The 16,326-nt window shown below is 33.4% G+C and overlaps 2 protein-coding genes across 2 annotated transcripts in view; both read left to right on the forward strand.

The window, feature by feature from the left end:
• Positions 1-3,579, forward strand: part of LOC125873936 (protein PLASTID TRANSCRIPTIONALLY ACTIVE 16, chloroplastic) — a 126,794-nt gene extending 123,215 nt beyond the window's left edge. Inside the window, exons 3-7 of the mRNA XM_049554758.1 lie at positions 745-978; positions 1,299-1,751; positions 1,931-1,999; positions 2,273-2,331; positions 2,879-3,579. Coding sequence (XP_049410715.1) covers positions 745-978; positions 1,299-1,751; positions 1,931-1,999; positions 2,273-2,331; positions 2,879-3,395 — 1,332 coding nt within the window. The 3' untranslated portion in view covers positions 3,396-3,579. The remainder of the gene's footprint in view (positions 1-744; positions 979-1,298; positions 1,752-1,930; positions 2,000-2,272; positions 2,332-2,878) is intronic.
• A 2,299-nt stretch (positions 3,580-5,878) lies between these two features.
• On the forward strand, positions 5,879-8,601 carry LOC125873937 (uncharacterized). Its single transcript, XM_049554759.1, has 3 exons — positions 5,879-6,529; positions 7,373-7,921; positions 8,500-8,601. The coding sequence occupies exons 1-3, from the start codon at positions 5,879-5,881 to the stop codon at positions 8,599-8,601; spliced, it is 1,302 nt and encodes a 433-aa protein (XP_049410716.1).
• The last annotated feature ends 7,725 nt before the right edge of the window (positions 8,602-16,326 follow it).

A 16,326-nucleotide genomic window follows, 5' to 3' on the forward strand; every position in this document is an offset into this window, starting at 1 on the left:
GGGAAAATGCACAAGTACCCCCCCAGCCTATGCCCGAAATCCCACAGACACACCTAACCTTTACTAAGGTCCTATTACCCCCTCGAACTTATTTTTTAATTAATTTTCTACCCCTTTTGGTCCTACGTGGCACTATTCTTGTGGGCCCAACACGTGTTGACAAATTTTTCAAAATAGTGCCACGTAGGATCAAAAGGGGTAGAAAATTAATTAAAAAATAAGTTTGGGGGGGTAATAGGACCTTAGTAAAGGTTAGGTGTGTCTCTGAGATTTCGGGCATAGGCTGGGGGGTACTTATGCATTTTCCCTTTTATATTTGTAGAAGTCTTTTTTTTAATTTGATAATGGGTGACAGTGAGACTTGGATGCCAGATTGATGTTTTCTTTAATGCCTTATTTGAGACTTGAACACTGGACGTCTGCTTGTTCTGATACCATGTTTAATTATGTGTCCGTCTCATGTAAATTGACTTTATTATTTCTGTAAAGTTTCTTTTTGATTATGGGTGACAGTGAGACTTGAATGCAGGACTTGTGTTTGCTCTAATGTCATATTGGGAATTGAACACTAGGCGTCTGCTTGCTCTGATATTATATTGAATTGTGTGGCCATTTCATTTGGATTTACTTAATTATGTCCGTAAAAGTGTGCTCTGGTGTCTATTGAATTGTGTTACTGGTATTATCTAAAAGATTAGAAGACGAGCACACTTTTAATTACTTAATCATACTGTGTCTTCAACAGGTAAGTTACCTGATGTGACGTCTTTGATACCTGCTAGCACGAACACATCTTCTGGATTGTCTTTTGGAAGGCAAAGGGCAAAGGATCCTGGAACGGTGTTTGTTGCTGGTGCAACTGGGCAAGCTGGTATCCGCATTGCACAGTTGCTGTTGCGTGAAGGTTATAGTGTCAGAGCTGGAGTTTCTGACCTTGGTGCTGCACAAGAGCTAGCTCGTCTAGCCGTTAGCTACAAGGTCAGTCTCTTTGTCCTTGCAAAATACGGAACTTGTTAGAGTATCCGACATTGGTTGTAGGAATGAGCTATTTTCATATATGGTTTTGGGAAATATTAACTCATGAGCTAACGTTTTGGTTGAATTAGGTTCAAGGTACATTTTTCTCTATCAGAGTCATCTTTGTTTGTTGTGTTTCACAATATTGATCCTGGATGTTATATCGTCCATGATCTAGATGTCCAACTTCATGAGGGAGGGGAGAGGGAGTGTTAGAGTGTCTCACATTGGTTGAGGGAATGGGTTGTTGTTTTCTGACTATACATGTTGCATGATTGCAGGTAATCTCTAACGATGAGTCAAAACGCCTGAATGCAGTTGCATCCACATTTCAAGATGCAGAATCGATTGCAAAAGCAATCGGAAATGCTAGCAAAGTTGTGGTTACTATTGGTAAGGGAGAAAACGGTCCTGCGACTGAAGTCACCACAACAGATGCTGTACAAGTTATACAAGCTGCACAATTAGCTGGTGTTGGGCATGTGGCCATAGTCTATGATGAATCTACTTCAGGAGGCTCTACATACAATGTGCTAGACGGAATTACATCTTTCTTCAACAATCTGTTCTCAAAATCTCAACCGTTGACGATAGCAGAGTTACTGCAGAAGATAGTGGAGACAGATCTAAGCTATACACTCATAAAAACCAAATTAACAGAGGATTTCTCCCCTGAGAGCTCATACAAAATCGTTGTTTCAGCTGAAGGAAGTGCTGGTGCTGACGCCTATAAAGTAATGTAATGTATGCAATTTCTTTTAATGTTGAACATGTTCATATATTCTATTGTGGATTTAGTCACATGACATACTCTTCGGTTTATTGGTTCCTTTTTCTGCTTTCTACGCATGTTAAATAGATTGAAATAAGCTAAGTCATCACTTATGATCTCGTGTTTTATGTCAATCATCAGGTGGGGAAGTCTCAGATAGCTAAGCTCGTTGTAGATGTTTTCTCCAACACAGCGGTGGCAGAAAATAAGGTAGTGACTGCTCCTCCTTTTAAGTAAAGCAACATTACAACAACTACAAGTTGGGGTCGGTTATATGAAGTCTCACTCTCATGTTGCTCCATTTAAGCCCATCTTAATCCAATATTATAACATTACAATAAACGTTGATTACCGGATTTAAATTGACAAGTTTACTAAGATAAGAAAAAGTTCAAATGAAATGAATTTATGCAAGTGAACCTTTACTGGTCTTCTTTAGTTATAATGTGGATGTTCAACCACTGGAATTATTTCTTTGTACAGGTTGTGGAAGTCTTTGCTGATCCATCAGCACCATCAAAGACTGTGGATGAACTTTTTAGGTAAATACCTCTTTTCCTCAATTGCTGCATTTCCAAATTTCGGTGATACTAGTGCTCTTAAGAATGATTTCTCTAGGTGTTTAACTTCTACGTACTAAATCTGAAAGTGTAAACGAATCATCAGATCATCTAAAAGATAGCTACAAGTAAGCGTCCATAAAAAGTGGGATTAGTAATGGGGAAAATAAGATAAGAGTTCCTGCTATAAAACAGGTTTAACTATTTCTTTTCACTCTGTCAGCACAACAACAACATATGGTCCCAACATAGTGTCGTCTAGGGAAGGTAGAGTGTACGCAGAACTTACCCCTACCTTATTATATAGGTAGAGAGGCAATTTCCGATAAAGCATCAGCTCAAGGAAAAAAAAAGTTCAAAGAAAGAAATAACGGAAGTACAAGAAGCAACAAATAATAACAAAAACAACAGATAGTAACAAAACAGAAACTACAACAAAACAATACGATAAGTATATACAGAGATTTATCCTCTTTGTACCAGTTCTGGATGCCATATAATCTAAATGAGTGAAACATTATATACACAGCGTCATTCCTGAGGATGGTCGGAGAAAGGCCTACGCAGAAGCCCTTGAACAATCGAAAGCTGAGGTAGAAGCTCGAGGAGCTGCTGAAGCATCCAAGAGGCAGGAACAAGAAGCAAAGAAGCTTGAAAAGAAAGAAGCAAAGGCTGCTGCTAGCATTGCAAAGGAACCTGAAGAGAAGGCATCATCAGCTTCCATTCCTTCTGTTGAAAGTCTACTAGACAAAGCAAAAGGCTTAAGTACAGGATTTTCATTTGAGAAATTCAGCTCACAACTCAAATCAGCTGTTGAAAAGGCCAACGAAGAATCAGACGCTCAAGTTGCTACCGTTAGGGGACGTGCCAAGGCCAAGAATTTGCCTGCTCAGAAAGCAGTGGTGAAAACTCCTCCAAGGAATCCATTTGCTTCGAAAATGAAGGAGGCTCCGAAACCAGCTAAACAAACAGAGGTTGCTGCAACAGAGAAGAGGAAGATTTTTGGTGGACTGTTTCAACAAGAAACCATCTATGTTGATGATTAAGATGAATGGATAAGAGAAGGGCAAAATATTAATTTTCTATATATCATTTTAGCCTAATTATGAGGTTAAAACAATGGCTTAACTGAGGCTGAGTGAGAAAGCATGTAAATCCCTGCACATTTTCTGTGGATCTTAGTGTATATTTGCCTCAAATGCAACATTTAAGGCACTTGTTCATTTTTGTCTATCACTTCCAAATAATATTTACTCTGTCGATCGATGCATAGAACTTAAATTCATTGTAGGTAAGTACTAAGTAACATGTTATAACAAGTTAAATTATCGCTAATCAATGGAGAAGCTACAGGTGTACTAATGTATCTTTATATTGGAAAATAATATTAGTGAACTATTAGATTGATCGAGCACCCTTCTATGATTAGTCGCAACTCAAAATTAGGCACATGAGTACTCTTGAATGAAAATTAGCCGTTCAATCAAAGAAGTCAAAAAAAAATTCACATGTGACAAAGATCAAATTATATAACCTTGAAAAGAGTCAAATATACCCCTACATGTATATTTTTTTATAAAAAAAATCAAGAAAATAAATTTAAAATCAACATTTTCACTTTCATTAGACGAAAAGGATATATGTGGACCATTTGTGTAACGGAAGGAGTATATGTGGACCATTTGTGTAACGGAAGGAGTATATGTGACCACTTTTATAATAAGTGGTATATCAGTTCTAATTCGCAAAGTTGAAGGGTATATTAAATCCTTTTCCCTATAATTTATAAATCCTACCCTATGTTCTTGTTGGCAATAGTCAGATTTAGGGGTGTATATGACCGGGTTGGTTCGGATTTTTCAAATATCAAACCAAATCATTTGTGTAAAAAAATTAATTTATAAACCAAACCAAACTAATATAATTCGGATTTTTCAACCTCGGGTTGGTTCGGGTTTTTCAAATACCAAACCAAACCAAACCAAACCATTGTGTTGAATTTTTAAATTTATAAATCAAACCAAACTAATAAACCTCGGATTTTTTCAGATTTTTGGATTTTTTTCGGTAAAGTTTGCATACAAACATATAATTAACTTGTGCTCCAAATATTTCTTTAGTCCAACCAAAATACAATTATCTAAGGTGTTTCTTAAGAAAATAACACAAAATATGAGATGAGTACTATGACACTAAAATATTCAATAAAAAATAATAATGAAATCATCATATAAAATAAATATTGCAAAGTCATAATGAAATTAATCATAATTTAAAAGTACTAAATCATGCTAAAATAAGTTTAATAAGTATTAGTTACATTACTAATATTTAAGGACAATTAAATTAGATTATGTATTTTAATTGTCTAAACCAATGTAAAACTAAAGAACAAATATTCAATATTATTGTCATTCTTAGTGTTGAATTGATTTTCTTTTTGCATTATTATTAATTTGATTTTGATTTAAGTTTTATTATAATTATCAACATCTATGAACTATAATCTTTATTGGACCATTCTGAATTCTAAGTTTTAAACTTGAAATAATATATTAAAAGATAAAACTATGAAATAGTATAAGAATATTTTAAAATTATATCAAAGTAAATAATTTTATGTATAAAATAAAATTTTAAAATTACATATATAATGTCGGGTTGGTTTTTAAGTTAAAACTAAACCAACCCAAATATAGTCGGATTTTTTTTTCCAATACCAAACCAAGTCAAACCAAACCACTAGTCGAGTTTTTTTTCCGGTTTGACTTGATTTACGGTTTGGTTCTATTTTCGGTTCGGTTTTGTACACCCCTAGTCAAATTTATGCTAGTTAACAATATAAAGTTTACCTTTGGCGAATTTTCCGAAATCTCACTAAAATAAGCAATGTTCAATGCCTAAGTGTTCATAGCAACAAGAAGAAATTATTCATGAATCCGTGAGTACTCTTCCATTCTTAAATAGAAGTATCAGGTTTTAGCCCCTGATATATCATATGGAGTCACCTTTGGTAGGAAATCCTTTATCTCTCAAAGTAGTGCACAAATCTGGATTAGTCAGACTCGAAAAAAAAAAGTGTGTATAACTCGTGCATTTGGCTTAACGGCACGAGAAAAACTGAACTACTTATAGTACTACACATCTCTTTTGTTACCTTTTCACATTTAATTCAACACCTTACTTTATTATATAGTTTACACGAGAAAAATAACATGTCTCATTATTAACATGCACCTTGTGTTATCCTTATGACCAAACCCCATAAAATTCTACTTTAAATTTTCAAGCTTTCACTCATTACTTATAATTACATCAAATCACATTATTTTCTTCAAGAAATTGGTATCCCTTGATGGTTTTCACAAACTTGATTTCTCTAATTCGACGTAAGATTATGCAATTATCCGTTTTATTAAGTGGAAAATTATGCAAATCATTGTTAATTTCAGGACTAATCCTCTATGTAATCCACATTTTGCTATCTAACCATCCATGTTGCAACTCAATCATTATATTCAACAACTTGATGAGTTTCAAAGGTCATGACATTACACAAGATGATACTCCTACCAATATTAGCCATCTAGTATTCGGAATAACAAGCTCATCTAGAACATGGAAGAACAGAATATCCTACGTTGAATCCTGGTGGAAACCAAACATAACACGTGGATTCGTGTTCCTCGAGAGCTTCCCAAAAGATCATCAATTGCTTCCATGGCCTTACTCTTCTTGTCCTCCTTTCAAGGTCTCAGAAGACACCTCGAGATACAAAATATACGATAAGCATCCAATTCAACAAACCATACGAATGGCTCGCGTTGTGGAAGAGACATTTAAGATGGAGAACAAGAGTGCTAGATGGTACATTATGGCTGATGATGACACAATTTTTTTCATAGATAATTTGGTTGAGGTTTTGTCAAAGTATGATCATAGGAAATATTTTTATGTTGGGATGAATTCAGAAACACATGCATCAAATGTTGCACATTCATTTAATATGGCATTTGGTGGTGGTGGTTATGCTTTTAGTTATGCACTTGTTGAGGCAATGGTTGAAAATTTGGATAGTTGTATCAAAAAGTATCAAACTTATTATGGAGGTGACCATATTTTGCAGTCATGTGTGGCTGATTTAGGTGTTTCTCTCACTCAAGAAAAGGGCTTCCATCAGGTATTTTTAACGAGCTTAAGTTATATATATTGTCAATGTAATTTTTTTTGTTGCACTATTAGGTAACTTAAACTTTTTTGGAAAAGAGAAGATTTAAGTAGAAGTGACAAAACTAGTCCACGAAATTATAATCGGCCCAACGCGTCTAAGTTTGGGCTGATTATTGACCCGTACATTTATTAGTTCAGGTCATTTCAGTTCACCAAAGGTTGGGCTGATACATATGTTACCCAAATTGATCTATGAGAAATTTTGTCAAAATATTTTTAAAAAGGCATTTTGTTTTATTTGATATGTTATATACAGTCATAAGAAAAAAAAATAATCATTTTATAAAACATACTAGAAGATTTTGTAAGAGCAAAATAACTTAACTAAAACATTATAAAATATAGGGGAAATGCTCAAATATGTCATCGATCTTTGAGAAAAGGCTCCTCTATGCCATCCGTTAAAAATTTGGTTCATCTATGCCATTTTCATTTGCGAATAATAGCATGGATGAGCCTTTTTTCAAACTGAAATGACATAAATAGTCAAACTTTTAACGAATGACATAGATGAGTTTTTTTTCAAAGTTTGATGACATATTGAGTCTTTTCCCTAAAATATAATCTATCTTGTTTTATTTACCCTTTTTTTTGTTCCTCATCTGGTGTCTGACTCACACTTTAGGCCCAATTTATTCGAATTTATGTCCGAAAATCCCATCAGGGGTAAACCGATTTTTACCAAAGACAACTTCAATTCTAATATTTAAACTCTCGAGACCTTTAATTAAAGATTGTTGTAGTGTTTATAAGGTAAATTCATATATTGCATATTATATCTTTGTTATTGCAGATAGACCTACATGGAGACATATCTGGATTTCTCTCAGCACATCCACAATCTCCTTTAATTTCCCTTCACCATCTTGATTATGTAGACCCAATATTTCCCTTCATGAATCATTCACAATCACTTAACCATTTAATGAAAGTTGCAAAAAATGGACAATTTCAATCAAGACTCTCACAACAAAGCATTTGTTATCACAAGCCCAAAAATTGGACATTTTCAATATCATGGGGTTACTCTATTCAAATTTATGAGTCCATTTTTCCACCAAGTTTTATACAAATACCTTTACAAACTTTTATTCCATGGAGCAAATTGTATAAACCTTTCTTTGTTTTTAACACTAGGTTGCCTAATAATAATCCTTGTGACGCTCCACATGTTCTTTTCTTTGAGTCCATCAAGAATATGCGTAGTAGAAGTTATTATTTGGTTACAAATTATACTAGGAGATATTCAAGAAAATTGCCACCTTGTTTATCAAATGGCAATCACTCTGCAAATCATATATCAGAAATACATGTCCTTTCTCCCATGAAGAAGCTTGACTGGGTGAGTACTTCCTTCGTTTCACAAAGAATGATATAGTTTGACTTGATACAATAAAGAAGACTTTTCAAAGTTATATCAAATAGGTATAATATATAATTATGCCCTTTAACTTGGCCTTAGATCGATCACATTTATGCCCTTCAACTTTAGGTGTGCACAAGTACACACTTAAATTTATATAAAGTTGAACAAATAGATACACACGTCCTATGTAGCATTCTACACGACAATTTGCTACCTACGTGGTGTCCTATTATTTCACGTAGGACTTATGTGTCTACTTGTTCAATTTTATATAAGTTTAAGTGTCTACTTATGCACGCCTGAAGTTGGAGGGCGTAAATGTGAAATGATGTCAAGTTAAATGACGCATTTATGTATTATGCCTATCAAATATATTAAAATGACATTTAATCTTGTAACCTTAAACATGCCACGTAAAAATCCAAAATTAAAGTGTTGCCAAAAACAGAAACAAGTCATTCTTTTTGAAACACACTACAATGAAAAATAGATCCTTCTTTTTTAAACGAAGGAAATATATTATTAACATTTGTTTTTCTTCTTCTTTTTTCCAGGAGGGTAGTAGGAGAGAGTGTTGTGATGTTGTTTACAAGGCAGAAATGAATGTTACAGAAATCAAACTTAGAGATTGCATGTTGGATGAAATAATTCCATGATTTTTATTTGTATTTTGATATTCCATAATTGTCAAGACTATGGAAGATTTTTTGAGTTGACATTCTGAAAATAAAGCTCAATGTGCCTAGTTCTAAACTTTATCATGTATAATGAGGATTATTTGCAATTAATTTTTAGAGAAAATAGTCAAATACCCCTTTAATCTATTAGCAGATTACCAACTACACACTTATACTTCACGAGAAACCTATTACCTCCCTAAACTATTTTAAAATATAATTATTTGCTCCCTGAATGCTGAGGTGGCAAAGAGGTGTAGTTCACTCTCTTTGAGAGAGTGAGAGGCAACAAAAATAATTAAAACTTTAATTTATAAGTATCTCTTTTATTTCATATTAATTTTTTTTGAATTTTATGTTTACTTTTATTCTTATTTATTTTTCCATTTTTACCTTCTTCTTCTTCTTTCTTTTCCTCTTTAACAAGGCAATTTCAGCTCACCTCCACCACCAGGGCCGCATCATCCATTTATCACTAAGCCAACTCTCATTTTCAAATCACATACTTGTCATCGTAGCTTCACTTCTCACCGATTTGAAAATTTAGCGGTAACTCAAAATTAAAATCGGAGGTCAAAAAAGGATTGAACTTTAGTGTAAAAATGGAGAAAAATTCATTGGTAACAAACCCATTAACTTAGAAGAATTTAGTAACAAAATCATTGGGTGACAAACTAATTAATGGAGAAAACCCATTTATTGAAATGGTTGCAAAAATCCATCAAACTTCTTAGGTTAACATTGTTAAATCGAAATCAACATTAGTCTCTCCACTAGCCAACACCGGTATCGTCATTTCGGCTAACTAGTGTTGCTTACTAGTAATTTTTCAAAGCATTGTTTTAAGTTCAATACTAGCAGTGGAAGCAGAAGTGATTCCGACGATGGAGTTTCCCATTCTTCTAAAGCTTCAATAAATAACATCGAGATATTGTTGATATCAGATCTCCTCTAAACGTCTAAGCGTATGTAGTAGTCATGGAATGTATCCTATCTAAAAATGCATTTTTTAAAATCTGAAAAGCCTTGTTGAAGACAAAGAAAAAGAGGAGTAGAAAATGAAAAAGAGAAGTAGAAAAGAAAAATATAAAAGGAAAAAGCATAATAGAGAAAAATAATTATTTTTTTAAATATAAAAAACGTAATATTACGTGGCAGGGCGCGTGCAGATCACTACTTAGTGCGAATCTGGGTGTTCGATTTTAAGGGGATATATATTTCATTTTGAAAATGTCCAGGGGGGTAATAGGACTCCCGTAAAGTATAAGTGTGTAGTTGGTACTCTGGTTATAGGTTGAGCGGTGATTTGGCTATTTTCTCTAATTACATTAAAATAAAATTAGGTTTATAATTAGAACTTGCAATTTCCTTACCTCTTGCTAACTATTATCTTATTCAATTCAGCATTAACATCGAAATAGTAAACTATGATTGCAGACGTTGAAGATACCACGTAAATTCAAGCACTCTCAAGGCTCAAGACGTACTACAATCTACTTTTGCTATACCCTTAATAAAAATCATAGATGACAAAATTGATTAATAACTAAAACATTTGAAAAATAATTTAATTGATGCATAATAGACTCTTGAATTTTATTTGAAAAGAAATGGTATATTTTTATACTAGATTCGCAAAGACTAAAGTAATTATATTCTAATCATTCACCTTTGGCTTGAAATTGAAAATCATCACTAAAGTATTTGAAGCTTAGCAAATGCATTTAAAAGTGTTGAGTTTACATCAACGTAAAACATATACCACTCTTGGATATTTCGTCAAATAAGGATACAACTTTTTCAAGTGATTTCGATTTGTGTATCCGTTGTATTAACATTGAATATGCAGTGTGATCAAAAGAACTGAATATGAGCTGGAACAATTCTACATTATATTCAAATATGAAAAGATGATAGGCTAAGGGGATACCAATATACAAAATGTTTTTCAAGAACATAGATGACTGACTACCTGTGGACACGGTCTTCTAAGACTAAACAGAGGTAGGCATTATGAACAAGTCAGAGTTGACAGATTTTATTTGATACACAAAGTGGATCATCATTCCTATATCACTAGGATAATAATTATAGTTTACCACTACATATCGAGAAAAACACCAAATCAACATATTATCGTTGCACATTCCTAGACAAAAAACTCTGCTTGTGGAGGAGAAGCACACAAAAAGGAATAAAAGTAAATTCAAATCTCAAGCAAGAAATAAAAGAGGAAACACTAAATCTGAAGTATACATGTTTTTTTCTTAAACAAAACCTATGTTAGGCTTCACCCAATAAGATTAAAGTTCTCCAATGAAACATGGCAAGTGCATTTGCTAGCTAAATCTCATCCTTCAAAAGCAAGAATGGGTGCTAAAGTTAAAATTCATAATGATTTTGGTGATGTGTATAATATGACACGTTCGGTAAGTTGACTCATTTTCAATTTGCAAGACCAACTACATTCACAAGAAATCAACATAATCTGAGTCCGCCGAAGAGATCTATCTATACAAATGTTTTTTTTTGATTGATTTAAGCCTAAGTGATGTTGTACATCAAATGATCATCATCCTTTTCTGTTGTAGGTCATCAAATTAATAGGTGTATGCAATAGAACCTTTTTTGCTCTTGATAGGGTTACATAGAGCTGATCATGTGGGAAAAAAAAGGTTCACGTGTAGAAAAATAACTTAATGTCTTCAAATTTTAAAGACATAATCCAATCTGATCTCAAGGATATATGGTTATCTCTATGAAAGATATTTGTCAGGATAGGAGTGTCCAAATAAAAAATGCTAGATACTTGAAATGTTCCCTTGCAGAACATAATTGTTATCCAAATAATTAGCCCATAATGTTTCTGTAAGGCCAAAAAAAATGAAGACTCCAAAAAATCATGTTCCTTTTTCATTTGAGTATAAAAAGAACATATAGTTATGCCCAAAGCCTTGCAAGAACGTCACAGTTGAGTTAAAAGATTACAAGAACTACCTAATGCAATTAAAATGTGTTTTGAATTTACTGAAATAGACTATAAAATTATTCTACTTGCATCCAACCTCATTGTCCTAAAACAATCACGCATTATACCTCGATTAAGGGAATTTACATTCAGATGAAAAAGTCACACATTATAGGGACTCCAAAGTAGAGTTTAGTCTTATTTCATGATATTATATAAGCCTGTAGTCGACTTTATCCATCGTATAATGTGTTATAATCTAAGATTACCAAATTGATCATATCTTATCCTTATATGATCATCCTTCCAATTCCACGATTTTCATTATTAGGAGCATGGCTACAATCATCGTGTTAAGTTATTGCTTCCAACTATCCTATGAAAAATCCTAAATAATATTCAATTCAGATAAATATCCAATTCACTACAAAAACTTAATTTATTGGTGAAGTGTTCTCTAAGTTGTGTTCCAATACTACAGTTGCAACTTTTATCCAATCCAAAAACAACTTCTCAATACAAATACATATCAAAATCAGTCACTGTCCATTATCAATACACAAACTCGAGAACTGAAAATTCTTTCAACATTAATTTGAAGGTTCTGAAAGAATGTGGAATTATACCTGAAGGCTTGGAAATTGGAGAACGCGAAATCAATCCTTTTGTATAATTTGACCTGCTTGTTATTCTGAGTTTGCAACTTCAACGGGTTGAAATTACTACATTAATGGTTGTATTTTCTTGAAATGTGATACAAACAACAGAAAGATGACCATGAAAATTACCTAAAATTTCAACTTTAATGTCATTGCGAATTTCATGGCAACATCAAACAATTCATAGCTTCCACCAATTCTTCCACATTACCTAGAAGTTGAATTATCTCAGAGAGAAAATTAAACCAACTCGAAGCAGAAATTCCAAACATATAAAGATTTATCTTCCCTTTTTTCTCTTGAAAAATTACTAATTGAAAAAATATATCACACATAATACATTTTTAAACTTTTGCCCCTTTCTTTCTATAATTGATCACAAAGAAACTTAGAGTTTCATTAATTTAAATGCTCGAACAATCTGTTTTTGGTCATAATATCTCATGTGAATCTTCATGATATGATAGATAATATTATCATAATGGAACATCACAAGCTGCAAATTTATATACATAAATGACTCGAAAAATCTATACGTAGATACATCTTAGCATCAAGTAGCACTATATAGTTTTCTCCCCAAATTTGTAACATCAATTGATTATCAACTACTTCCTCCTGAACTATGATGCAACTTTCTTAAAAGAAAACAAAGGAAGATGGCAACATCTTTGTTCATACATGACATATGATCTGATCAAATTTGGAAAGAGTACCAAAAATTGAAAGGAGATATAGTTATATTCTTCATTATCTGCAATAGTAACCCACAAAATGATTCCTCAGGAGAAAAAAATATCATGGAGTCTGATTTAGTTTTCTTACAACTTAGCATAGGTCTCTTGTACGACTCATGTTATTTCTCTGCAAATTGAACTTACAATGGTCATGTCAATTATGTGGTCATTATATTGGGTATCTGTTAATTCTAAATAAAATAAAATTTTAGGATTAAATTGATATATAGATTAAATGACGTATCCATAAATTCGAATTGACAAAAATTCACATAGAAGGACCTTTTTTTGTCTTACCGTTTCATGTGCTCCTTTATGTCACTTCCCCTTCCATTTTGGTTGTACCTGTTATCCCACTTTTCGTTTTATTGTCCTTCTGTTTTCAATAGAAGTTTTATCCATGCTCAATCTGGAGAGTAGTTAACTGCTACATTACTTAATTTTGAAACAAAAGAACTCGGAGAACATTAAAGTGTGTAACAAATATGAACACCACTTGGAATTTGAAGTCTACAACAACAGTTTAGTAGAAAGAGGAAGAGACTATGCTTATTCAGTCGAGGCCAAATGTTGAGCAGACTTTGTAAGGCTTTTATAATAGTTTAATGCAATGTTCTTCCTCAAACATGTTCTGTACTTATGAACACCTTACAACTGCTTGAAAATGTAGACGAACGGGTAATTTTTGTATTCTCTCAATATCTGGTTTTCTCATAAAAATACCTACGTCTCAACCTTCTGAGTATCAATTCACCTATAAGGATGCTTATGTAAAGTTCATTTGACGAATCTATGTATTCTTAAGGCTTTGTGTTTAGCCAGACCACTAATGGTGATCTCTCTTATATGGGCCCTTTGTTTCGATTCCTTATTTCCCTTCCGGCTTCATTCATATGTAATCACAAACATATTATAATAAAAATGTATTTACCATACACATGGGGAAGTCGATTGTTGATTCATGAGGCGAAATCCAACACAGAACATGTAGGATGCAACTACCTACTCCAATTCGTGCCATGAAAGAAATATAAGAGCAAAATATACTTCTTCAATTATTTTTGCAACTTTTTGACCAATCTCCTGTGACTGAAACATATTTGGCCTCAAAATCTCATTTGTTATATGTATCAAAATATGTAGGACTTCTCAACTTCATACACTACAAAATCGTAGAGTACCTCTTTCAATTGAAAGTACACAGAGATTCTCAATTCAGCCATTTCAGTGTCTTAAGCATGACAGGTACTTTCACACATCGAGCCTAGGATGCATAGCTAATGCAAGTTATAGTGTACAATCATAGCTTCCTAGGTGCAGCTGGGAACTTCCACAAGAGCATTGCTAGCAACATTTACTCCATTCTTCTTACTATTCACAAACACTAAGAGTTTGAGAGATCAAGTAATTTCATGATCCCTTGCTATTTGATTTAATCTTGTGCGAAAACATAAAAAAGTTCAAAGATCTTCAGATTATTTTTAGAAAACAATAGTACTAATATAGTTATTAGCGTGATTATGTAGTCATGTATCTTGACTTGAGTGTCAAAATTTTATCTCAACCGATCAAAATGGTTTCCACCGAATGTTTCTTAATGCAGAGAGTGTTGAATGTCACTTTTTTCTCTGAAACAGAACATCGTTTCACTTCGACAAAAAGTTAGATAAATAGTAGTAATGCTACTGTAGAATTACACATGCAAGTAAATGACATACCATTACAAAAGATCAATAAAATTAAGGTAATTCTAAAAACATTTAACTGGTAACCCCTTGTCCACACGGGAACAAAACATATTAGATAAAAAGCAAAAGATAACAATAAGCAGAGGGAAGCCCATACTTCAATTTCATTAGACTTCCAACCTTTTTTAAAGTGGAAAACTCTTGGTACTAAGCTCTCTTCAGGACACACAAGTCTTTTTTCGTGGGGAATTTCAGCAAACACAATAATGACATAAATTACCTGTAAAAAGTCATCTACTTAGCAAGAGAATAGATTTTAGTATTTCAAAGAAGATATATTCTTAACTAAAAGCACCAAGAAGGTGTTGCAATATACAAATTAAAACATATAGACACAGCGAGGAGAAACGACACTTTCAAGCCTGAAAGAAGGATGTCACAGAATTTGAAATGAGTATCGCAGAGAAGCAACATGTTCTTGACACATAATAATAGCATATATGGTCTAACTCTTGTTGGCTTATATAACACAAACATCAATCAATAGAAACAAAAAATACAAATCGAACCACCCGAGATCCGGCATTCAAACAGTGTAGGAGAAAAGAGGTTTTTTACCACCATTACAGACAATCAGACCATCTCCAACCTCACTCTATTTTCCCTCCATTCTCTATATTGGAGAGTAAAATAGAGAATTGGGTCTCCAACCACTCTCTAAAAATGTCACGCCCCGAGCCTACACCCTGGGCGAGACTGACACTCGAAAGCCATTGCTGGCCACTTAACTCAACGGAAGAAAATATTCATATCTATAATGATCAATGAACTTAACTGAACTGGATAATAAAATAACTGAGAATGTTTTAAAGATTAAACATTCAACTTGGCCAGAAATGGCAACCCAAGTCTTAACCATAAGAAATGATAATGAAAAGACTCAAAGGACTAACATGTGACTGTCTATGAAGCCTCTAAAACAACTGAGATGGATGTTGGGACAAACCCCACAACATCCTAATGAACTAACTAGAAAGAAATGAAAATAAAAAATCCTCCCGAATGCAAAGAGGCTCATCGACTGACTCTGAACTGTTCACTGGATCAACGGTGCGCTGGAATGCCGATCCTAGTTACCTGTGTCTGTACCATAATAAGATGCAGGCTAACTGGCATCAGTACATTGAATGTACGAATATGTGAGTTGGAATGCTAAAACAACATTGGTTGGAAAGAGAATCTGAAAGAAACACTTACCTTGGCTCTTCTCAACTCATGAATACTTAACTGAACTCATATAAAATAGTTTAAACAAGTGCAATATAAAGAAAATCTGTTTAAAACATGATGTCAACTCTGTGTATGCACAAGGATACAACATAACTCTGAAATATATGTAAAAATACAATAAACTGATGTATACAGAAATGCAATAACTTTTGTGGGAGTTTCTTTAACCGACAACCATCACATAAGAGCTATGGTGATGATACATCGATCTACCTCACGCTGCCAGCGCATCCTATACCCGGCCAAAGGTATAGAACCTAAACTGCCTAAAGGANAAGAAAATCTGTTTAAAACATGATGTCAACTCTGTGTATGCACAAGGATACAACATAACTCTGAAATATATGTAAAAATACAATAAA

Source organism: Solanum stenotomum, chromosome 8 (assembly GCF_019186545.1).
Source record: "Solanum stenotomum isolate F172 chromosome 8, ASM1918654v1, whole genome shotgun sequence".
Classification (NCBI taxonomy): domain Eukaryota; kingdom Viridiplantae; phylum Streptophyta; class Magnoliopsida; order Solanales; family Solanaceae; genus Solanum; species Solanum stenotomum.

What these genes read in the sequence shown, in the direction of transcription:
- LOC125873937 (XM_049554759.1), top strand. Translation starts at nt 5,879, where the DNA reads ATGAGTTTCAAAGGTCATGACATTACACAAGATGATACTCCTACCAAT. An exon ending in AAGAAAAGGGCTTCCATCAG is followed by an intron (nt 6,530 to 7,372) that starts GTATTTTTAACG and finishes TTGTTATTGCAG; the next exon opens with ATAGACCTACATGGAGACAT. An exon ending in CCATGAAGAAGCTTGACTGG is followed by an intron (nt 7,922 to 8,499) that starts GTGAGTACTTCC and finishes TCTTTTTTCCAG; the next exon opens with GAGGGTAGTAGGAGAGAGTG.